General features: G+C 52.8%; 2 protein-coding genes across 5 annotated transcripts; one reads left to right on the forward strand and one right to left on the reverse strand.

Annotated features, from left to right (window-relative positions):
- Positions 1 to 126: 126 nt before the first annotated feature.
- ORMDL2 (ORMDL sphingolipid biosynthesis regulator 2) lies at positions 127 to 2,428 on the reverse strand. The gene is given in 5 exon segments (XM_015887001.2): positions 127 to 672; positions 893 to 1,044; positions 1,653 to 1,734; positions 1,736 to 1,824; positions 2,326 to 2,428. Coding segments are annotated over 4 exon segments (459 nt in total). The 5' UTR covers positions 2,326 to 2,428; the 3' UTR covers positions 127 to 536.
- A 112-nt stretch (positions 2,429 to 2,540) lies between these two features.
- Positions 2,541 to 22,978, forward strand: SARNP (SAP domain containing ribonucleoprotein). 4 transcript variants are annotated; one of them, XR_004305482.1, is made up of 11 exons: positions 2,541 to 2,670; positions 3,106 to 3,205; positions 3,438 to 3,484; positions 4,599 to 4,666; positions 5,944 to 5,995; positions 8,078 to 8,151; positions 8,438 to 8,466; positions 8,851 to 8,876; positions 9,073 to 9,141; positions 11,155 to 18,215; positions 18,319 to 19,257. XR_004305482.1 is itself a non-coding variant. In XM_015886974.1 (11 exons), the coding sequence occupies exons 1-11, from the start codon at positions 2,635 to 2,637 to the stop codon at positions 21,742 to 21,744; spliced, it is 633 nt and encodes a 210-aa protein (XP_015742460.1). In that variant the 5' UTR covers positions 2,541 to 2,634; the 3' UTR covers positions 21,745 to 22,978. The 4 variants fall into 4 exon arrangements, 2 of the variants coding, with proteins under 2 accessions (XP_015742460.1, XP_015742459.1); XR_004305483.1 differs by having other exon boundaries at positions 11,155 to 17,724; positions 18,073 to 19,257; XM_015886974.1 differs by lacking the exons at positions 11,155 to 18,215; positions 18,319 to 19,257 and adding exons at positions 20,334 to 20,423; positions 21,703 to 22,978.
- Positions 22,979 to 23,591: the final 613 nt, after the last annotated feature.

Raw genomic sequence — 23,591 nt, forward strand, 5'->3', positions numbered from 1 at the left:
AAGCTGATGTGCTGGCATTGCTGGAACCAGCTGTACCAAAGGAATGGCACATTGGGGCCATGCAGGATGTGCTGTAAGCACTGAGCTGCTGCTTTCCCTTCTTGTGCTGAAGGCACACGGTGAGGACTCTGCTCTGTGAGTTCTTTATTATGGACACGTATGAAACATGAAGGCAGAGGAGGCATGGAGTGGTTGTGTCAACACTTTCCCCCTTCTAAGTGCTTTCCCCATTGCCACGCAGGGGTTTAGCTTAAGGGAAACACACCAGCCCCATGCCTCGCTCGCTCCATCCAGCCCCATTTCACACCTCTTCACCAAAGCACCAAGAGATAAAGCCTCAGTGAGGCACTCCTAAGAGACACAGGAACCTTGCCATAAAGCCCTTGCAAGAAGACCTGCATGCAACTGCACAGCAGCCCCGGCACATCCAGCCCTGCTCCTGCATCCTCCCCTCACCCCACGGTGCCCGCCCGGCCGCCCACCTCCAGCTCTGCCATCCTGTGGGAAGCTCTTTGTGGTGCAGCGGGTGCGTGGGTTCAGTATTTGTTGATGCCAAAGACCCTGACGCCGTGGAACTGGGGCAGTTTGGGCAGCAGGACGCTGAGCAGGGAGGCGGTGTTGATCATGAAGTGAGCCGGGTCGTACTTGGTGTAGAAGCTGGTGAGGAGGTAACTGGGGAGGGATTGAGATGCAGGTTAGTTCTGTACCACCCTATGCTTCCCCAGACCAGGTATTCTGGGTGTTTTGTTAGTGTTATATAAAGCCCAGCACCTTCCCAATGGGAGAACCTTCCAAACCCCATGCCAAGGCTGAGTGCATTGAATGCACAGCAGCCCTCCTAAGCACACCACCTGGCTCCCCTATGCCTCGTTCAGCACAGAACAGCACTCACAGCACAATGGGGGAGATGCTGAGGAACTTGCGTGAGGAGGTGCACTGCATCCCATAGTCAATCTGCTCCCAGTGCGTCAGGAGGCGATCCTTGCCTTGGTCTGGGGTTTCAAAAGGCGTTCCCTTCACCGTGTGCAACAGCAAATACATCACCTGTGGGTTACAAGTGAAAGGAGGCAGCAGGTGAGCACAGGGTTAGTGTTAAGCACAGGGGATACAGGCAGGGGGAGCACTGGGATGGAGCCAAGGAGATGGAGCTGGGCAGCACTGGGGTTCAGAGAACATCAGATGGGGCTGCACTCAGGGTTCTGCTCAAAACGGAGGCAAAGCAGCCTCAGTAGGATGTGAGAATCACAGAATCACAGAATTATCAAGGTTGGAAAATACCTAGAGGATCATCTAGTCCAACTATTCCAAATACTTCCCAGCTGAACAATCCCAGCTCCCTCAGCTTCTCCTCATAAGGCCTGTAATCATTGGCAACAGAGAAGGCAAGAGTAGCATGAATGGGGCTGGAGGAAAGGCAGGGAGAGCTGTGCAGAGCCGTGCTGTGGGGTATAAACGTGCTCTGTGCGCTCTCACAGCTGCTTCCCAGGCCAAGAAGCTCCTGTCAGCAATGGACTCCCCACAGAACTCTGGCTCTGGATGCATTCCTTGAGCCCCAGCACTTCCCACACCCGAATACAAAGCTCAGCACCCAGCCCAGCGATGCTGACACGGCTGATAAACCAAACTGTGACCCAGCACAACCCGCGACTCACCAGGTTGTGAATGACGTTGGTGAGAGTCCACACCACGGGGACGCTGAAGAAGGGGATGCTGAGCAGGACGACGTGAAGCAGCCAACGCCAAGATGTAGGACAGCCAGATGCCACGGCTGTTCATCACCCGCGTGTTGGGGTTCACCTCGCTGTGAGCCACGCCGACGTTCATCTACAAAGAACCCAATGCTGATTTAGGGCCCTAATACACCTTAAGGCCCGATTTATGGACCCTTTATGGACCATTCCCAGAACATGAGGCGATTCCAGCCCTGATTCCTCCCATAATAACCTATGGAGTGGCACCACCATGCACTGGGCCTGGGCCCGGCCTATTGGGCCTGTTGGGCCTATGGGGCCTATGGAGCCTATTGGGCCTATGGGGCCTATTGGGCCTATTGGGCCTGTGGGGCCTATTGGGTCTATGGGGCCTATTGGGCCTATGGGGCCTATTGGGCCTATGGGGCCTATTGGGCCTGTTGGGCCTATGGGGCCTATTGGGCCTGTTGGGCCCGGCCTGGTCCTCGCTCCATCAATGAGGCCTCAGAACCAAAAACCGACCCTAAATCCCCCATTCTCCCGGCCTTAATCACACCCTCCCGGTCCTTCAGCCCCGCTCAATCCCGGTTCCGACCCCGGTTCCGGTCCCGGTTCCGATCCCGGCCCGTTTTACCCTCCAGCTCCGTTGATGCCGTTGTCAAAACCCGGCCCGCTCGTCTCCAGGAAGTCACCTCACTCCCGACCCGCTGCTCCCATTGGCTGCTCAGTGGAGTTTCTCCTCTACTATTGGTCATTTTGCCTGTCATTCAACATCGCCTCACCCCCCGCCCTCCGGTGGACCAATAGCAAACATGAGGAGCCGGTGGGAGCTAACCAATCGCAAGGAGCGATGTTGAAATCACCCGTTCAGAAAGCTCAGTTGTGATTGGACGCTGGGCAGCCGGCGGGGGCGGAGCCGGCAGCGAGCTGTGGGGGCGACAAGATGGCGGCGGAGACTGTGGAGCTCCACAAGTTGAAGGTAGAGGCCGCTCCGTTCATAACGGCAGCTTTGCGGTTTGGCCATCGCTTTGTACACACGGAGGGGTTTGTTATACTTGAGTTGTGGTGTGGGCTTGCTCAGGTCCCGGTGATGCTGCCGGTAACGGGGCTATGGGGGAGGTTGGGCCTTGGAGGCGCTCCGGTATCGCCTTCTATATAGGGCCGCCTTCTGTCTATAGGGCCGCGCTCTGTGAGGCCTCGGGGCCCGTTACGAGGCCTCAGGCCCGGCCTGAAATCAATAGATAACAGGGGGTGAATCTGGGCCTGGCTGCATTAAAACGGGAGTGAGGAGGAAGGAAGGAGGGAGACATTAAAGCTCCTTCTAAAGGCTGTTAAAATACGATGCTTTGATGCTGTGTTATATGTGATATGAGTGAATCCCTCCTACTAACCGGCTCCTCTCCATCCCCATCAGTTGGCTGAGCTGAAGCAGGAATGTCTCGCCCGCGGGCTGGAGGCGAAGGGCAACAAACAGGATCTGATCAACAGGCTGCAGGCCTACCTGGAGGAGCACGGTGGGTACCGGGTACCTGCGGGTCACAGCGCTCATAACCAACCCCCTGGGGGCAGATTCAATGCTGTCAATGGCGAAGAGATCCCTCAGGCAACGGCTGTTGTGTGGGGTGTTGAATGGAGCTGAGCATCCCCTGTTTCATCATCAGAAATTCATCGTTTCTTTATCTGAGAAGCCGAAGGCGTCGCTCAGTCATTTGTATCAGCGACTGACCCGCTGTTTTTCTTCTTTAGCTGAAGAAGAAGCCAACGAAGAGGATGTTCTGGGGGAAGAAATAGAGGTAAAGCTGAGGGATGGGATGTTGTGTTGGCGGTGTGCGGCCTCTGGGTGGCTGTGTTGGGCATTGATGGGCCAGAGCAGTGCAATGAGCAGCAGCAGTGCAGGAGATCTGTTGGGCTTGGGGCTGTGCTGGGCTTGGGGCTGTGCTGAGTTTGAGGCTCTGCTGTGCTTGGGGCTGTGCTGGGCTTGGGGCTGTGCTGAGCACTGTTGGATCTGAATCGGCCAGTTTTGGTGCTGGGGGCTCAGTGCTGCTGTGTTTGCATGGAGAATGAATGAGTGCACGGTGGTTTCTGTATGAGCTCGTGGTCACGATACGTGGCTGGTGTTTTAGGAGGGGGAATTCTGCCTCTTTTCAGCAGGAAACGTGCTGTTGTTGTGTGTTTGTTAACAGCAAATCTATTGGGGTTTGTTGTGCTTCTGGTAAGGAATCCCTAACAACAAACTGGTGCCCTGATAGTGGGCAGAGCTGCAGGAGGGGACTGAGCCTCAGAATTGGACCTTTATGTTCTGGGACGTACAGATATCCCAGCTTAAAACACGAGCAGAAAGCAGCTCTGCTGCTCAGCACACATCTCTGCAGGGACATATGTGGTGCATGGGAGCTCTCCCCAGTTGTCTATGAAGTTCTTGGTGGGAGAATTGAAGTGGACCTCATTGGATGAGTGTCTGACACTGAGCGTGAGCACTGTGTGCTTCTGATGCTCTTTACTTGCAGGCCTGAGAATGTCTCAGTTGGGATAATTTCCTAAGCCTGTGAATCCCAAACTGTTGGGTAAGGCTTTGGGGGGTAAAAAAGAGAAGAACAAGCAATTCCTGTCCATAAGGTTGCTCATACCCTGCATTATTGAGCAGAGTCAGACCCCATTGGGGAGGAGGAGATTTCAAGCACACAAGTAGGAGACAGCAGCATGGGGAGACGCAGCTGCTTGGGTTCCCTGGTGATGTGTGGTCTCACCAGCTGCTCTAGCATGAAATTCAGATACTTATGGGTATGTTCAGGCTGTACTACAGGCATGTTGCCTCTGAGGACCCAGAAGAGCCATTGCTGCCCTTATTGTGATGTTTTGCTCTTGCTGAGTTGCTCTCTGACCTCCTCCCAACTCGTTGCTTTGCAGGAAGAAGAGCAGAAACCAGCAGAGCCACCCGCCAAAGTAGAAGAGCCTCCTGTAAAAACGCCTGATGTGTAACTATCCCTTTCTACTTAATCCAAAGCAAAACTTGTGGGGGATGCTGTAACACAAGAGATGCATGGCAGGGGAGAGCTCTGCCTGCCCCTAATGCTTGCAGGCTCTTTTTAAGGCTCTGTGAGCCCATCCTGTGGCTGGAGGGGCTGCAGTAAGGGGAGCTGGAGTTCTGTGGCCTGATGGCTTTGCTGGGGGGGAGCTGTGTGGGAGCCCTCAGAGCGGGGAGAGCGCCTGGCCCCAGCCAAATTGCTTCCTGTGAAAGTGTCATTAAACCATTACTACCTTTCAGGGCATAAAATGAGAAACCTGTCCAGGAATCTGGAACAAAAGCAGCGCGTTTTTCTAAATGGGAGACCTTAATGAGGCTGGCTGTGACCTACTGTTTTATGGGAGTTTTTTAGAGGAGGATGATGCTATTTCATTTAGCCTGGGAACTTCCGAACTTTGTCTCTTCCTCCTTTGTTTTTTCCCCCCCCTCCCCTCGAGCCCAAGCTCTGTTTTCTGAGCATAAACTTTAGAGCACGCCCACTCCATTATATTTTTGTTCGCTCTTTTTACTGGTCCTGCTGTTGTCAGCTGCACATTGTTCAGGAAGTGTGTGTTTGAAATGGAGCCTGAGCCCAGGACGTTGGTGCTGACCTGGGGAGAGCTGCCTGGGGCTGTCCCATGAACTAGAACAGAATGATCCTTTGTATTTCGGGGCCATAAAGGAATAAAGCTCCTCAGGGCACGCAGTTGAGACTTTGGGCTTCTAACAGGAGCTGAATGTTGCCCTTAAGAGCTTTAAGATGTAGATCTGGGTGTGCGGATCTACAGCCTCTTGCTGTAATACCCACCCCACGTGCTCCTGCAGCACCCCATTGAAAATGCAGGATGTTTCTCATGCCTTAAATAGAGTTCATCCTTTCTCCCAGCCTATGTGAGTGGGTGTGAGTGCTGAGGGTGGTTCTTGTGTGTGCTTTGGGGGCTTCCAACTTGTTTCCCATCATTGCTTAAGGAACTCAGGGCTGCTGAAGGCACTCACTGAGCTAGGAGGAGAACTGGTGGCTGTGTCTTCACCAGCTCATTTGTTTCCTTACACAGCTCAGACCTCAGACTCCAGCATCACTGTCAGGGCTCTCAGCCTGCTCTTGTAACAGGGATGCTGACTGTTCCTCTTGAGAACAGAGCTTGACTTGAGGTGATGCTGGGTTTAGGAGGAGAGCCCTGATCTCTCTCTCATTGAGATGTGCTAATGGGAATTCTGACTGATGTTTCTCTTTCCCAACACTTGTAGGAGCACTGAAAAGAAAGTAGTGAAAATAACATCAGAAATCTCACAGATGGAGGTAAGGTTCCTTCTGCTGCTTCACCCTCATCCCCAAGGTATCACTTGGCTTGTTTGCTTCATTCAGAGTCTCTTTTTTTTTTTTACATTGCTGAGGCTTTGTCAGTGTTTGCACACATTGCAAACCATTATTTTGGCTTGGTTAATTAATTGGTTATTAATGACCAGGCTGCGGCTGCGGGCTGACCTAGCAGCAGCATGCTGACCCCACAGCACGTTCCGTTTTGCTGTGATCTTATGGAATGCTTCTCTCTGCAGTCTGGAGGTGCATCCTTCCTTGCTGCCATTTCTGACCCTACGTCGATATTTCCAACTTAGAGACAAGCTGAGCTGCTCCTGGTGCATCCTTCCATTGCAAAGATGGCTTAGTCTGATAGATATACACTGTCCCATTATAACTCCACTGTCTAAATTGTGCTGCCCTTCCTGCTGCAACATTCCCTGCAGTGATCCCCATCTGTGTCCCTCAGGGCTTGCTGTAAGCCTGCTTGCTTCAAACACCAAACTACAAAGCTTTGCTGAGGATATCCTTCAGGGAGCAATGAGTTTGGGAGACACTAACAGATCATCTCATCTTTATCTTCTGTAGCTTTGTCACTTGTATTTGCTGGGCTTATTTAAAACAAACACGCTTAGAAGCCTCTGATTCCTCTGGGAAAGCTTTGTGAAACTCAAAGTTTCAGGGATCTCACTCTGGTTCTCTAATCACCCCCCCCCCCCATTTTAGTTTTCCACTCGTGCTCCGTAAGAAAGCAGTCAGTATGAAAACATGATTCTTGTCTTCCTGCTGTTCGCTGCTGCTTTCGAGCTCTAATCTCCTGTTTGGGACAGGAGCATTTCCACAGCAACCACAGGGGGATGTCGCAAGCAGAGGATTATGACCTCAGCTGAAGGAGTAATGAAGAGCAACGTGGTACCTGGTGGAGGATTGATGTCCCCCTGTGATTCAGGGCTGCCCTTGGCCATAGCAGCTTAAAGAGCTCATTAACAGACCTGCTGACGTTACACACTCATCCTTTGTTGGGTTTTATTCCCCCCCCCTTCAAATTCCATAGAGCCAAATGAAAGGAAAACCACTGTTTTGGTATTTTATGGGGCTGTGTATGAACTGAATGGCTTCCAGCATCATTCAGATCTGTTAGAAGAGAGCATCGAGTTATTTATTCCATACGGTGCATCGTTGATTGTTGGAGGTGGGCTGCTCAAGTTGTAGGAAATATTGACCACTTCATAAAGCAAGGAGGCAGGTGACTGGCAGAGAAGCCCAACGAATCTTTGCCAATTGCCAAGCCTACTCTTGTTGAGACTATTATATGCTATACATGTTTAATACTTCTGAACATCAGGACCCATAGGACTGACAGGAGGAGGGCTACCTTCAGTCATTGCGCCTGGTTATATGGCTAAATAAATATTAGCTGGCTTTGCTTTACCTGTTTTCAGCAATAGCAGAATATTGAAAGGCTTCATTCACTGATGGAAGGTCAGAGGGGTCATTTCTTTGTGGGATGATCTGAGCTGTGCTGCCACTGCCTTCTATTGGGCTGTTGATCCAGCATGGCTTTTGTGTGGCCGCCCACTCTATTGGATATTTCTTTTGGATACCCTTCAAAGAGCGAGGATAAGGAAGTGTGCTTTGACCTGAGCGGTGCCACGTCTTTCTGTCTTCCAAGTGACTTCTCAGCTTCGGCGCTGACACCATTAGGAGTGACATTCCTAACCCATCTTCTCCAAACATTTATGTTTTGATGCAGATGTTTATTGCGCTCCTCGCTGAGCTTTTGGCCAAAGGAAATGTTTCCCTGAATATCGTATCTTGTTTCTCTAATCTCTAAAACACCAAACGCATTTCTGGGCCCTTGTGTAATAACAGAATGTGAGATATTTCCTTTCAGCTTTTAAAGGGGATTCGAATGGTTTTTTGGTGCACTTCTGATGTCCCCAAGCCTCTCTGTGTCTCGGGCACACGCACATGGAAGCGTTCGCCCATCCCTTATTAAGTCCATGTGCCTCTTTCCATTTCCTCTCTATAGACTTCCAGTCCTCACTCTCCTTCTCTGGATTCTTTTTCTCCCACCTCCAGAGAATGCAGAAGAGAGCTGAGCGCTTCAACGTGCCCGTGAGCCTGGAGAGCAAGAAGGCAGCGCGTGCAGCTCGGTGAGTCCCCCATCCTCACCTGGCACAGGCAGCAGCTGCATTGCTGCAATGAGGCTGTTTTCCCTTTGAAACAAGTGAGGAATTGCTGTTGGCACATATAGGAATTACTGTGGTAGCTCCATTAGCCAGTAATACCCACATCCCAGCTCCTCTCAAGCAGTCGGACTGAGGTACACTTAAGCATTTGGAGGAAGAGTCTGTGCTGTGCTTACTGAAGGCTTGATGTATTAGATACCCACCTCATGTTTGCTTGGGTCTCTCACTGAGCTCTGTTTGCTTTCTGCAGGTTTGGTTTGGCCACAGTTTCGACAAAAGGTGAGAAGGTGAAGCTGAACCAATTCATGGAGTGACCTTACTGCAAATATTTATTTATTCCTGGGAAAGAAAAAGTTGCTGGTGAGGCTGTCTTTGTTTTACCATCTGTCCACGCCCAGGGTTTCTGAGCAGGAGTTGTAGAGCTGGGATGAAAAGCATGTGAAAAGTCTTATGGGTGGGAAAAGCTGACTTGGGGATGACATTTGGAGGCTCATCCTTGAGTGAATGGTGTGGAAAGAGGGAGAAATGGGACAGCAGGTCTTCACTGGTCAGACTGGTGTGCGCTTCCAGCAGTGCTGTGACTTCATTGCTCCTCTTCTCAGATCAATTGCTGCTCCAGATATTTGCTCTCTAACTGAGTTTTCTGTTTTCTTCTCATCTCAGGCCTCTCTGCAGACAGCAAACCTACGGTAAGAGATGCTTCTTGTTCCTAAATTGGTTGTTCTGAGCAGTCTGGGTTCTGCTTTCAGGCCCAGCTTCCCAGCAGCACCAGCTGAGTTTTGGGGGAGCACAGCACTGGGGTTGTATTCTGGGGGCTGCAGCACAACCTTCTCCCCACAATGTGAGCGACAGTGATTTACAAACCAGTTTCCTGTGTCTTTGTAGGTAAACATGGATAAATTAAAGGAAAGGGCTCAGAGATTTGGCTTGAATGTCTCTTCGCTCTCCAAGAAGGTAAGGTGCATTGGCCTCCAGGATACTTCTTGCACCTCCATTGGAGCCCAGGGCTCGTAGCACACAGCGGCCGTTCAAAGCCTCCTCACTGCTGGAGGTTTTACGTCGTGTTATTAATGCAGCAGTGTGGGTTCCAGGGCCCCGGGGGGACTCTTGTCAACATCATTTCCTTCATCTTTCCCTCTGTTTGTTTTGTGTGAGGCTTAATATGGTTTGGTGAAAGTTGTGACGGTTGAATAGAGGTGTCGAATTTGAAGGTTATAGGGCTGGTTTGGACGTGGGAAGGGAGGCTGTGTAGCAGGTTGTGTAATTGGTTTGGTTTTGGGTGTTTTAAGTGCACATTTCTGATTGGGGGTAGAAACCAGGTCTGCAGAGAGCAAGCTAAGGAGCTCTCCGAAGAGAAAGAGGCTGGAGCTCCCTGGTAACTCTTTGAAGTACAAATGAGGTGGATTTTGGAGGGGGATAAAATTGGTTTTGAGGCTTTGGAGATATTCCCACAAGCTTCTGAGCACGGGTTGCCTCCAGTCCTTGTGTGTAGGAGCTGATTTCATTGATACCTTTGTGTGTTGGGCAGGGGGATGCAGGGCACGCTGGGGTCACACGTGGCTGTGGTCGTTCCCTGATGAGCCAGGAGAAAGTGAATGCAGCATGTTTAGGTCAAATAGGAGGGTGGGTGAATACAGTGAGATGAGAATGGTGGCATCCTGTGTGCTTCCTGAATGGAAAACGGCCCCGTTCCTCTTCTGGCCTTTAACAACCCTTGTGCTGCAGCACTGCTCAGAAATAGTGGGGGATGCAAACGAATTGTCCAGCCATAACAGCTGGCTGATGTTGGCATGGAGATTTCTCCTCTCAATCTGGAAAAGGGTAAGAGCTCGGGGAGGTTGATCTTCCTGCATCCCTGCAAAATGAGCCCCTCTCCTCCTCGGGGGGATGGATTTGACCTTTTTTGCTGCCTGTTTCTCTATGTATGAGCGTTCTGCTTTATTCCACCGGCCCTGGGAATTCACTGATGTAGAAAATATCTGGCATTGGAGGTCGCTGTTTCCCGCCCCCCCCCCCCCTCCCTCCTCTGTCCCTTTGGGGGTGGGGGAAGGAGGGCAGTGCATTAAAGCCGGGATACATGGAGCTCAGGGTGAGAGGCTGCTCAAACATCATTAACCCTGTCACCAGGAGCTCCCATTTTTCAGGAGGAATATATGCCCTGTCAGTGTTTTATGGCCGTGGCCTTCTCTGGTCAGGACTGTGTGTCCACAGCTCAGCAACTGGGAGCAAAAAACCCCAAAGCCCAGGGTGCAAACTGGGGGGCTCTATGGGTGCTGCTGAGCTCCTCCTGCATAGGTGGAGCCTCAGCATCGGGGCAATGCCATGCCCAGGGCCATGAGCCTGCTCACCAGCTCTCCCTGCAGCTTCCCCACTCAGCCTTTGTACCCACCTCTCTGTGCAGTGTCCTTTTATTCCTATGTATTTTGTTTGGGGGGGTGGTTTTGCTCCACCAGGAAGTCGAGTTCACGGGCTTAGAAGTGGCTTCTCCCACTGAGCGGAACACACTCGCATTCCTGGGAGGAAGATTATTGGTTACTTTAATTAGCTGGTAGCATTGTGCTTCCCACCTGGGTGTTCTTTATAGCTTTTCATTACGGGGGAGCCTGGTGGTTGCAAATGTTTACATGTGTCTTGGCAGGTTTTTATACCATACGTTGCAGCAAGGAGAGAGGGGGGGGGCAAAGAAAAAACAACCAACCCAACTTTACAATAAAGCATTGTCTCCACGGAGCCACACTTCATTTCCCATTCAAATTGGTTTGGGGAGGGGTAGGGATGTGAGGGGGAGAATCGTAACTAAGGGGGGATTTCAGCCCCGCTGTGAGCAGGGAGCAAATGCGGAGCTGTGTTAGTGGCTGTGAACTCATCTGTAGCTTTGAACCCCTTCCCCCCCCCCCCTTCCCCCTCTGTTAGCCCTCTGGGGTAGAAATCTTTCAAGTTGAAAATCCTCTTCCTCTCTGCCCAAAGGGGGAAGCTGAGAGCGCAGCGCTGGAGCAGGGCAGGGAAGCTGGGGCTGCACGGGAGCAAGAGAGAGGCAGGTGCTCATTTGTCTCAAGGCAGCACGGGGCCATCAAATTAATTTATAAAATAAATCAAGCAAGCGTTTATCTCCCCGTAGCACCGACTCTCCCCTTCGAGGCCTCCTGTTAAAGCACACGGCTCTTCTGACCCACAGCTCCCATCCCTTGACTCCTGTTAGCTGTACTTAACCCCCCACACTTGTAAATGTTCCCTCTCTGCGGCAGCTGCTCCCTGTGCCGCTCCGGCTCCGCTCCCCAGGGGAGTGATGTGGAGCTTCGTGTTTTATATGCAGGGTTGGATGCTGCAGAGGGGGTTGCCCGCGCTGAGGCCGCGGTTCAGAAGCATCTCTCGGAGGGGATGCTTTGCTCTTTATGTATAAAATAGTCTCATAAGTCTCCCGCTGAGAAAGCGCTGGCACCAAATGGATAGCGAGAGCCCCTGGGATAGCATAAAAGCTCTGTTTGCCACCTTTGTGTGACATTATCAGATACCTTCCTGGATCCGAACAGATGACCAAAATAATTGGCTTTTCTATCTCCTCCTTGACGCCGAGGTCTCAAACTGCCTCGCAGAGCAATTAGCTGATTAACCCTCCTCTGTTCGAGGCCGGGCGTGGGGAGGTGAAGCTGGGAGGGGTTGGGGGGGGGTCAGTGGGAGTCCAGAGCTCATCCCTGGGCTGCAGGGAACAAAGGATCCCAGGGGGAGGGGGGGGGATGTGCGCTCCCAGCCTCATTCTCAACATCCCTGGGTGACTTTTGGGGTAGGGCAGGGGGTTCTGTGCTCAGGGATGGACTCAGCTCTGCCCTTCCTGGCTACGAATCCCCTTGGGGAACTTCACTTGTGTTCGCAGAGCTGCTGGGCTTCCATTTTGCTGCTGGAGCGCAGCAACACCAGGGTTATGAACAGCAGCAACAGCGCCCGGGCGGACGTTGGCTGGGAAGAGTTAACGTTTTAATGCGTCCATCAGTCACGGCTGTAGGTTAACACTGCTTTAATTCTCGTTAATGAGAGCTTATTTCTCATGTGGCAGCTGAGAACCGCTGTGCGCGCTGCCTGCTATTAGCCAAGGAGAGCTGGCCTGCTGCTGCCTGACGTCGGCGTGGGGATGGGGGTGAGCAGGGGGCAGGAGAAGCAGGGAAAGTTGTGTGTATCCAAAATACCCCAACGAGAGAGAGCAAACAATTGGTTGAATTGTTTGGCTTCCAGCGAGCTTTGCAGTAACGTGCTGAGGAGAGGAATCCTTTTCCTGGAGAGCTGTTGTTTTTCTGCCTGAGATCTTTGCAAACAACCCCTGGAGGAGAAACAGGGAAGCAGGGAGGAGGGTGATGGTGGTGGTGGGGAGAAGTGCTGATGTTGGCAAAGAGGGACGGGGTCGGTGGGAGAGGAGAATTGCTTCTGGCTGACACCAGACAGTGCAGAACGTGGTGACGTGTGCTGGTAGCTCTGAGCGCTGGGATTGATTCCTGTGGTTGGTTTGGCCTCTAGAAATGAGCCTCGCTGTCTCTCCTGCTCGTCCTGACGGGGCTCACGTACCCCTCTGTAATTTTCTTTTCCCCAAACTTCTCTATTTCTGGCTGCTGTGGGCTTTGTGTTGCCCTGCTCTGCGTGGGACACAGAGCAGAGATGTTCCTATGTTGGAACCCAGGCCTTTCTCTTCCACTTCTTGATGTTTTTGGGCATCTTAAAAGCTGCTTTAGATAGTTACCAAAGGCTTTTCTCTCCTTCTGAGCTGGACCAGTAGTAACATTCAGCTGCATTTACTTGGGGGAGGTGGTTTGTAACCGACTTTCATTTTACTTCTTAAAGAAGAACTAAAATGCGTTGCATTAGAACAAACTTTTCAGCAGGAAGCAGAAACTAGGTCAGAATAAAAGAACGCAGCCAGAACGTGTGTAAGAGGAATCCGAATGGTCCCGGTGCAAAGCAATGGCCCTCGCAAGGAGCGTGCTGCAGGCTGACAGCAATCCCTGCTAACTGCAGGAATGCTTCTGGAGGAATGAGCAGATGGCTCCGAGGTGTTCGGTGCCTTTTGGCATCAGTCGTGCTGAACAAGTGGCTGGGAAGGGTGTACGTAGAAAGGGAAGCTTTGGGATGGGGAGATGTGGGGTCATCTCAGCTGTATTGCTTGTGCAGGTAACTCCTATGGAAGGATTTATGGGACCCTTTGGAAGGTTCTAAGGCTGCTGTGGGGCTTTGGCTGCGTGCAGCACTGTGTGCCCTCACCGTGCTGATCTCACTGCCTCTCCATCCCACCCCCCTCCACCCCAGCCCTGTGCGGCGACGTCACCCCGAGCGGAGCAGCTGAATGCGGCCTGCTGGGCTAAGATAATGGGAAGTGACAAGGTGAAGAATAGTGCTGGCAGCCGTGGGCGTTGTGGTGTGAGGGTGCTGCACGGCCCCTGCCCCCTCCTGGGTTGCCCTGGAGGGAGGTTGTGCATGGTGCTGTGGGCTGTGCATGGTGCTATGGGCTGTGCGTGGTGCTATGGGCTGTGTGTGCTCCCTGTGCTGTGCACAGCCCGGTTCCTGCATTGAAGTCCTGCAGCTGAGCCACGGTGCAGATGTGGCTGCGGGACAGAGGGCTCAGCAGAACCTGAAATGGACCCAAAGGACACTACAGGGCTGTGATCCAGTGGGAAGTAAGATCTGAGGTCAGGAGACAAACGCAGACTTTATTTTTGGTCCTTTTGTGGGTTTTTTTATGTTAAAAGACAAAGCAACAGTTTCCCCATGAGAGGCTGTGGCATTCTCTGCTGGCACAGTGACCTCTGGCCAAGGCAGTGCAATAACCCCCCCCGGGAGCAGGGATTCATTGTGGCTTCCAGCCCCTGGGCCCTGTGGTCCAGCCAGTGGCATTGTGCAAGGAAAAGAAGCTTTCTCCTTTCCTAGAAGGCATAATTCCCCTGTGGACTTCAGTAACTCCAAGCTGGTATGCAGGGGAGAAAATAACGTTGTGGGTTTGTTGCTAGAAGGAAGAAATTCACTGCAGTCCTATTAAACTGGAGGTCACAGAACCATGGGCTGCTTTGGGAGGAACCTCGCAGATCATCTCATCTTGCATTGCATCTTGCAGCTCATCTTGTTTTCAGGCTAATGGGAAGCAGTGAGATGAAGGTGTGGAGCTCAGGTGTGTTGTGGGAAGCTACCAGCAGTGCTTTCCAGGTAGGAGAAGTAATGGGGCATCCACAGCCTCTTTGGGGAACCCATTCCAGTGCATCACCACCCTCTGGGTGAAGCCCTGAAGGGGCAGAGCTGGGCACAGTGTGGGGCTGGTGTGGGTTCATTGGAGCCTTTGCACGCTCTTGCTCTTCTGTTCCCTTTAGTGGATATTTGGGTTGCTTGCGCCCGGAAGATCATCTCCTGCCCTTACACAGCTGATAGCTCTGTGGTTTTTGTTATCTCCTCAGTGCTCACGCAATAACCACGGGCTGTTTTCTCTGCCCTCACCCCAGGCAGGATGAAAACTCAGCCCTCAAAGACGCCCTTTACTTCACTCCCCATAGGAGCCTGGTGGTTTTGGCACCTCCGAGGTCCCCGTGGCACCGCAGGCCCATTCCCCAATCCCTGCTCTGGGTGGAAGAGCTGTTGTGAAAGCCCCAAACCCAGCAATCTCAGCACCCAGCCGCCCTCACCTCCATCTTCTGCCGACTCTGCAGTAATTTGCTGTTTACAATTACCCCTTTCTCAGCTCCCCCCCCCCCCCCCCCCCAGCCCTTTGCTCACATTGACACACACCCACGATGTCATTTTTAAGAATAAATGACGAGAGAGCTGCGAGGGGTCAGCAGGACTCCTGATCCCATATTTATCCCTGGTGCTGCCTGAAAAGGATTTGCGTCCCTAACAAACCTTTAGGGAGTGGCAAAGGGCTCGCTCCAAGGGAAGACAATGCTGGGGGGGACTCTCTGACCTCACTCTGTCCAGTCATCTGGTTCTTCATTGGTCCCTGCTGTGAAACAGAACTTAGCTTTTGTCTGTAACACAAATACATCTTTTCCCCACCCCCCCTTTCCCCTTCTATTATGGTTCAATCAATGATGTCATTATGTGTGCCATTCAGTGGCTCTTGAACCATTTGGCTGCAGGAATTTGGAGGAGCAGCCCAGGAAGAATGGCAGCACTGCTCTGTTCCTGGCCTTCCGGATCTGTTGGGATCTCAGCAAGAGGAGCAAAGTCTCATTCCCCCTTTGGGCTGCAGAGGAGCAAAGTAAAAGCAATCCCAAAGCCCCCACGGTGTGTGTAGAGGGGGAGAAAAAAGGGCCCTGAGGGATGTTTGTGTTGGATTCGACTTGGGGAGGTTTTGCTGAGGAACCTTGTCCTTAACATTTAATCTGGATCACTTGGGCAGCTCTTCCTGCTGTTGGTTAATGGAGCTGCAGCACTGACCCTCAGTGGCTTTTGGTGGGGGTTTGATGCTGAGGCTGGTAGGAAGAGCAGAGAAATGTGGGTGAATGCAAGCAGTCAGTGCCTTAAAAAGCATCCCTGATCTTACTAATAGAGCTGACTAGTTTGCAAACCCTCTGTGGTCACAGCAGAGCTGATGGTTCCCTGCTTTGCAGCCTGGAAATGCAGGCACTGAATGCTTGGAGCTGAGCTGCAGGTTGCTTAGGGGCTGCTGCACCTTATCCCATGCTCTGGCTTCTGTTGTTTCAGGTTATAACAGTATTGGGGTGTTTCTATTGAGCTGTGATGGAGGTGAGAGCTGATCCTATGGGCAGCTGCTGTGTTTTGGGGCACAGATGGAGCAGCTTTGGGGGATCTCTTGGTGCCAAATCTTTGCAGAGCAGCTGTGCTTTCTCCTCATTCCCCTTGGGGCTCTGTGAGCACCTCCAGCTTTTAGCAGCAATGGAGAAACCAAATTAAGTGACCATAAAAGATCAAACATAAGGTACTTTCCGAGGGCCTTCAGCCTCTTGCCTTTTATCTCTACTGCTTGAAAGAGGTCCGAAGACTTTGTAGCGTGTCGAGGTGCTGAGCAACCCTGCAGGTTCCAATGGGAAGAGCCGGGTGAAGGCTGTGTGTTCCCATTGCTCACTCAAAGCTCTGCAGTTTGTTTGCCTGGCACTTTGCAGTGGGACATGGCCTTGCTGAAGGCTTGGGGTGCTCTGGGTGCTGACATTTGTGAAGAGGGGCTCAGGGTAAAGTGGGTCTCAATGCAAAGAGGGGCTGCTCTGCATCCCTGCCATGATGCCCTTGGTCTCTCTCCAAACCCATATTTCACTTATTCCTATAGAACCTTTTACCCTTGGGGTTAGTGAGCACACACCTGGCTGCCCAGACCCCGCAATAGATGCATGTAAAGCCTATAAACTGACCCAGAATCAGCTCCCTAAGGGACAGAAGTGCCACACTCTGGTCACCATCCCTCTGCCCACCCTTGGGCACACATGTATCCGACTGCATCCCCATTCTATGGCAGCATCCCTCTCCTTTCAGACAGGCTCCCTGCAGCTTTAAGGCGCTGATATGGATCCAGGAGCATCCCCTGGGCTGGAGATGTGGCTGTCAGCATCCTACTGCCCCTCGGTGTGCAGGGAAGGGTTAACACAGCGGCGGTGCGTTGCCATTTTTGTGCTTGTTGCCTTTGAATGGAACAGGTTTTTTTTCTTCTTCTTTTTTTTTTATTTAATCTGGAGCTAATGTGCAATTCAAATGGTGCTCAGGCATCGCCCCATTGCTCCTTTTTAATAACAGCTGGACTCTTTTGGCTGGGGGGGGGGGGGGGGTTGGAAACCTGCACGGTGCAAGGCAGTGTCAGCACTGCCTCTGCTCCCATATATCCCAATGTAAAAGCCCTCCTGCCCCAAGCAAACCAGCTTCGTGATGGGAGAACAACTGCAAGCACACGGGGATGCCACGGAGTGAAAGCCAAGAGATGAAACACCCCTTCCAGAGCCTTTTGCCTCCATGCTGCACCTGAACTGCTTCTCCTGGGCTCCGCTGCGTGGCATTCCTGACATGTCAGTCCCACCTCTGACGTCCAAGTGGAAGAATGCTTTTCAACTCCGCCGCTGGGAGCTGCAGGTGCACTCTTAACACTTGCCTGCGACTTTTCGGCCCTTCCTCCCCCGCTGCTCCCATTTGGGGCTGAGCATAAAGCTGGGGCTGTGAAACCGCAGCCCTTGTGACGTGGGAGAACATCTCTTGTGCCCTCCCGACCCGTGCTGGGGTCAGAGCACGGCGCCGCGGTTGCACCTTTCCCTGTGTAAAGCTGGGAGAGATGAAGGGACGGAGCAATGGTCCATAAGAACAGCAGGCACTGATCCGTGCTGCTCTCTTTCATTGATGTGTTGTTGTCTCTCTGGTAGGGAACCACTTTGGGGCACATCTTCAATAACTAAACTTCCTATTAACCGAGCTCTTTGAAGAGCAATTCAGCCCTAAATGTGTCCCAGGAAACTGTTTGCAGGTGGATTAAGGCAGCGGGCAAAGCTTTCCCTCAACTTCAGGTGGCTCCTTGGATCAGTTCCTTCTAGGGAAGGCAACAGGGGGTGTGCATGGCATCCCTGTGTTGTCCAGGTGTGCCTATGGGATGCTTGGAGGTGAGATGTGGGGTGGGGGATGCTTTGGAGCTGTGCTGGATCTATTTTCCATGGGGTAAAGCTGTGCTTAACGCTGCTGATGTGCACCGAGGTGCTTCAGTCTGTGCAATTGGAGTGGCTGTATCCGAGCTTTGCTTTTTAGGAGCCATCCCTGTGTGCCAATGGCTCTTGTTGGGGTGTATGGACATCGATAGGGGCTTTTGCTGTGTGTTCCTAATCCGAGTGGAGCTCTTTGGGGAGGAGAAGCTGAGCTGAGCTGGAGGTGGATGCTGCTTAGGACCCTGGGTTGTCCTATGGGCTGCAATGGGGATCTCACACCTTCCAGCCCCACGTGGAGCCAGCAGAGAGAAACAAGCAGGAGAAAAACATGGAATCAAAGCTTAAAAAGGTGCCGGGCGACAGCTGCACATCCCAGAATTGGAGTGTTCCTGAGAATAAAACCATCAGTTGCTGTCATTCAGCCTCCGGGTATGAAATTGGAAGCCCAGTTACCCTTGAGTGTTTCATAACCTTTACCTTTTGGAGGTCAAGGCCGTGTCATCATTAATCTACCGTCGCCTGAATGCCCCAGGGCTCTGCTTTTCATCCCCCCCATCCGTCATGCTGCTGTGGGATGCAGGAGGCTGAGCAGAAGGGCCCACGCTGTCCTCTCTGCAAGGATGGGAGCACTGAGGATGGAGCCTCCAGGATCCTGTGGGCTTCACCTGCAGGTTCAGAACCGTTTCCTCCTTGGGATGCTTTAATGTGTTGAGGACAAGTTGCTGTGGCCTTGAGGACTTTCCATGCCTGGAAGTTGGACACGTGGAGCTTCTTGTGTGTGTTGTTCCCATCCCAGAGCCAGGCTTCGTTTCTCCTCCCCCGCAATGAGGAAGCAAACACCTGGAGCTGCTGCTGCTCATCCTGCAGCCCTGGATGCTGAGACCTGGGGACCCACCAAGAGGGTTTTCCCTCTGCTTAAGTTGATGATATTGGAGGCGATTGGAGCTGAGCATCCCCACGACTCCCACTCCACCTGTGCTGGCAGCTCCTGCTCCCAATGCAGGTATCCAGCTGTGCTCCCTGCCCTGCAATCTACTCCATCCACGGGGCAGCAGTGAGTGCCAGAGCTGCTCCCCGCACCATGGTAACCATTAATTAATGCCTTTTGGCTTTAAGTCTTCCAGCAGCAGGGGCTGCCATTCTCCCAGGAGAGGAGCGAGCCCATTTTCAAGCATTTCCTTCCAGCTTTTTGGGATCCAGGAACATAAGGACAAGCACCGACCCCAGGTTTAGCAGCACTGAGGGCTCATCCTGGAGCTCTGCAGCCCCCACCATCTCTGTGCTCTGGTTCCAGCTTAGGGCTCAGGATGGACACAGCACTGAGCGCAGCTATTTGGGTTCTCCTTTCCATCCTCACCAGGGCTCAGCAGGGCCGTTGGCTTTGTCCTTGCCTCCAGCTCTCCTCCTCTTCCTCCCCCCCCCTATACACACACACCAACCTCCCCCCCTTCTTTTCCTTTAGACAAACTACCAAATAACTGAATGCAAAGGGAGCGAGCCGAGCAATAGAGAGGTTAGAAAATAAATCTGACACCCTGCCAGAAAGGTCAGCTTTCCCCACAGATGCTGGTGCACCCATTTGCACGCTGGAGCACGGCCTGGGGGCACTGCCAGGGGTTGATAGATACGGAGATAGCAGCGTTTTGATAGAGGTAATTTTCCTCGGCTGGGTTTCAGCACCCCATGAATCAAAACCTGTCAGCGAGAAGCCAGAGATGGAGTGAAGTTTATTGTACGTGTGTTTGCATCTGACACTGTTGTGCTAGGGGGTCAAGTGAGCCAGATCATTAGGGCCGTGTTGATTTAGGATGGTTGAGCTCTGCTTTCCCTGCAGGGCAGTGCTGGAAGCAGGAGGGGGGGGGTCCCAAATAACGGCATTAAACCCCACGCTGTCCAGCAGCCCCGTTAAAGCTGCAGCTCTTGGCTTGCCCTCTGTCTGTGCTGGGGGTCGAGGGGGGTTTGGGAGCTGAGTTTGGCCCCTTGTGGTTTGGGGGGGGGGGCTGGGATTGGGAGCAGGTTCTGCTTTGTAAGGATTCCATTTAGAAACGTTGCCCTTGTGGGTCTCGTTTTTTGCCACAGCATCACCTGCAGCAATGGGATGCAGCCGAGGGGGGGGCTGAGAGCTGCGAAGTGCCCTTAATGATAGGGGAAATTGTAGCAGTGCTGCAAAGCAATTAAGGCAGCCTGGAGAAATGGGCTGAAAGAGGCACGAAAACAGCCGGAGCCAGGAATAAATCCACAGAAAATGGATGCTCTGAGGCTTTTATGGGCGATGATGGCTTTGGCTATTAGCTGTGATCAGGACATCAGCGCAGATGATGGCAGCAGAGGTAAAGACAAAAAAAAAAAGCCTCCAGGTTCTTTTCTTTTTGCTGAGGGCTGTGGGAAATGGGCTTTGCTGGAGGTTCAGCGTGTTGGAGGGGGTGGCCTTCCCTGCTCGGGCTCCTGGTGATGGGTGAGGGGAGGGGGATGTTGGTTTGCCACCAAACGAACCCCCCGGGGGCTTTTATCCCTTTGGATTCAGTCTCCTCCTTTTCTCTATGGCAGAGCGAAGAAGATGAGAAACTGAAGAAGAGGAAGGAGAGGTTTGGCATCGTGACGAGTTCAGCCGGGGCTGGAGCCACAGAGGACACAGAGGTAAAGGCCCAAGGGGTGGAAGGCAGCTCTGGGGACCCCTCTGCTGCCATTGGGCTCCCATTGAACTGCTGAACTGCCCTATCAGCCCCACGGCCATCAGCACTGCAGCCTCTGAATCCAGCTTGCATGGACCCAATCTGTGCCCTGCAGTTCCTTGTCCTGGCTGTCCCTGAACCCTCTGCTTCCCTTCGGGTGCTGCTTTCCAGCCCTTGAGGAGCAAATCCCTGCAGACCCCATAATGGAATGAAGGTTGCAACGCTGTGACCCTATTTCCAGCTCTCCTCCCGCTCCACCCCTCGGTACATCGGTCCTCTGAGTACCTGACCCATCTTTTAAATCCACTAATGTGCTTTTTCCCTCTATTTTTATGCTTTGGATCCGTCCCACTCTTCATACATTCCCATTATGCAGCTCCTGTGCTCAATACGGGGTCGGGGCAGCTGTAGGGCCCCAAAACTTTATCCACAGCACCCAAATCCCACAGACAAAGGGACCCTTTAGGGTTGGGGGGGGGGCTGCTCGTTAGTTAAAGCAGCACAGGGTGAGCTGCTGCAACCAGATGGGGCTGGAGCTCCCCAAGAGGGGACTACAGCATTCAGGTGGAGCACAGGGCAGGGTTGGGGGGTGGTTGGGTTATGGGGGGGGGGGTTTATTTGCAGCCCCCAAGCATGGGAGAGCGAGCCCCACAGCCAGGGGTGAGGGAGTCCCTGCTTTTCCTTTAGGTCACTCCGAGATTGTGCCTGGAACAAAAAGGGCTTTTGAGTGGTATTGTGTGCACTCAAATGCACCTTTCCCCTGGAGATTCTTGATTAGGGCTTCTGTTGCCCCGGGGCTATTTATCCTGCTAGAAATTAAGATTTATACGCCTCTCGTGTAGCAGCTTAAAGGCATATCCGAGAGACGCAGTAGTATATTTAATGCATTTTAGTGTGTCCCTCTCACCTTTTCCATGAATAGCAGAGTGTTAACCCTTTGCCCTTTTACATTTCCCACCTCCCCACTGCCTGGAAGGGTTTCGAGGCCTCTGAAGTACTCATTGTTCCCAGCTCAGGCCTTTTGTAGCGCGTTGCCAGCACAATGCAGTGACTGCAGCAGCGCTGCATCCCAGCCACTGTATATTTCTGCTCCTGGATCTGGGGCTCTCTTTGTACCAAGTTGGGGGGGGCACAGAAGAAAACCTTCATCCCCCTTCACCCTCAGCTCATTCTCCCATCAGGTTTGCGTGAGTTTTTGCTCCTCTTGCCTTCCAGTTCTCTCACATTCGCTTCGTTTCTTGCAGGCAAAGAAGAGGAAAAGAGCAGAGCGCTTTGGGATCGTCTGATGCTGGCCCCTTCCAGCTGCACCCTGTGCTGTGTGAATCCTCCCCACTTCCTCTCACTCCTCTGTTCCTCGAGTTTTAGCGTTCAGTAGGTAGGGACCCCCCCACACACCCCCCCTATAGTTGTATGGTTGTGTTACTTAACCCTTTCAACTTACTAAGGTTAAAAAAAAGAACAAGTAAGGCCTAAAGAAGGGAACTGTTCTCACTTGGTTTCATCAGCCCTGAGCCCTGAGCTGGGAGCTGCTGCCCTCCCTGTGTGCTGCAAGGCTCGTGGAGCCTCCCCTGCTTTTCTGGAGTGGAAGTTCATGTTTGCAGCTGCTGCAGCCCTTTGCTGGCTGCCCTTTGGGTGCTGTCCCGACTGTGGGTTCCCCCCCCCCTTCTCCTTGTTTTGAAGGATGGGAGAAGGCAGCAGCTCTCCCTGCCTGCCCTCAGCGGGGTGAAGCTAATGGGAGCTGTCACAGCCAGAATTGCCAATTGACCTTAAATCAAGATCGGTGTCCTAAAACCAGGAGCAAGAAGCAGCCGGTGTGTTTGCAAACAGAGCCGGCTCCCACGGCTCCCTTCAGCTCCTCCACTCTGGTTCCTCTCCTATAACACAACTGCTCCTCCCAGCCCTGCTCTATGGGCTCCACGTTGCCCACTCCATACTTCACAACCAGCTGCCCAGCTCAGCATTGCAGAGCCACATCTGCTCCCAATGGAGCCGGACCAGCCCTGAGCTCTGCCTGCCCCCCTCCTTCCTCACTCCCAGTTCAACTCCAACCCACATCTCAAGTCCTGAAGACCCCATTGAAGTTTAGGCTCCGTGTTTCTTTACATCACAAAGCTGTCGGCTTCACTCTGCCTTGGATTCACCCAGAGCCGGGGCTCTGTTCCTCTATAAGCAATACCAGTCTGGTTTGTACCAGCAAACCTCCAACCTCTCCCATCACACAACGTGGGCCTTCCACAGCTCTGTATGGCAATGGGTGACGTCCAAATGAACCCTATTGCTTTCCTGGTTCAATGTGATGACCATCCTCAGGTGCTGATGCTGGTGACGCTGATGATGCCGAGTCGTTGTGTTGGTTTTGGGGTCGTTTCGGTTATTTTCTATGTCGGATTTTGTAAGGCGTGTTTATTTTCTATTGGCCTCGTGATCTTTATTGGCTGCTTCTTGGCTCTCGTAGCGCCGGGACGGACGCTGCATTTCATTCTTTGGTTTCATAATAAAACAGTGCTCCTCCAAAGCAAAGCCGGGCTCTGCCACTTGGATGCATGGAGCTGCAGCAGATGCAGCCCTTGCAGCTCCTGCCCTGCAGCTCCCAGGCTGGATGCATTGCATTGCATTGCAGTGGTGGTGGTTCCCTCATTGCTCCTGGTCACCCCAAGGGCAGCTGATGGGGAAGGATGGATCCTTTGGGTACCTGAGCTTTTAGGGCTCCTTTTGCTGCTGCTGCTGGTGGGATGGGTTGAGTTGCTGCTGCTCCAGGATGGAGGTGGTCGGATCCTGAGCCTGTTGGGTGGGATGTTGGGCTGCTCCGTGCTGTGCATCTCCAATAGCACAAAGGGGAAGCTGAGCTCAGCTCCATCCTCTGCCCCTTCTCCAGCTCCCGGTGCCATCCATCCCCCTTCCCAGGGGCAGCTCCCAGCACTGCAGGGCTGCATCCCCCTCCTCCTCCTCCCATCGCCCCCTCCCCATCACAACCCCCTCCCCATCACCCCCTCCCCTGGGGGCTGAGCTCCCCTCTCAGCCCCAACCCACCCTCAGAGCTTCTCCTCATCCTCCTCCACGTCGTGTCCTTCCCCTCCTGTGCTCAGGGGAGAAGCTTTGGGACCAGGACGATGCCGACGGCTCCGTGTTTCAT

The sequence above is a fragment of the Coturnix japonica genome, linkage group LGE22C19W28_E50C23 (genome assembly GCF_001577835.2).
Source record: "Coturnix japonica isolate 7356 linkage group LGE22C19W28_E50C23, Coturnix japonica 2.1, whole genome shotgun sequence".
NCBI lineage: Eukaryota > Metazoa > Chordata > Aves > Galliformes > Phasianidae > Coturnix > Coturnix japonica.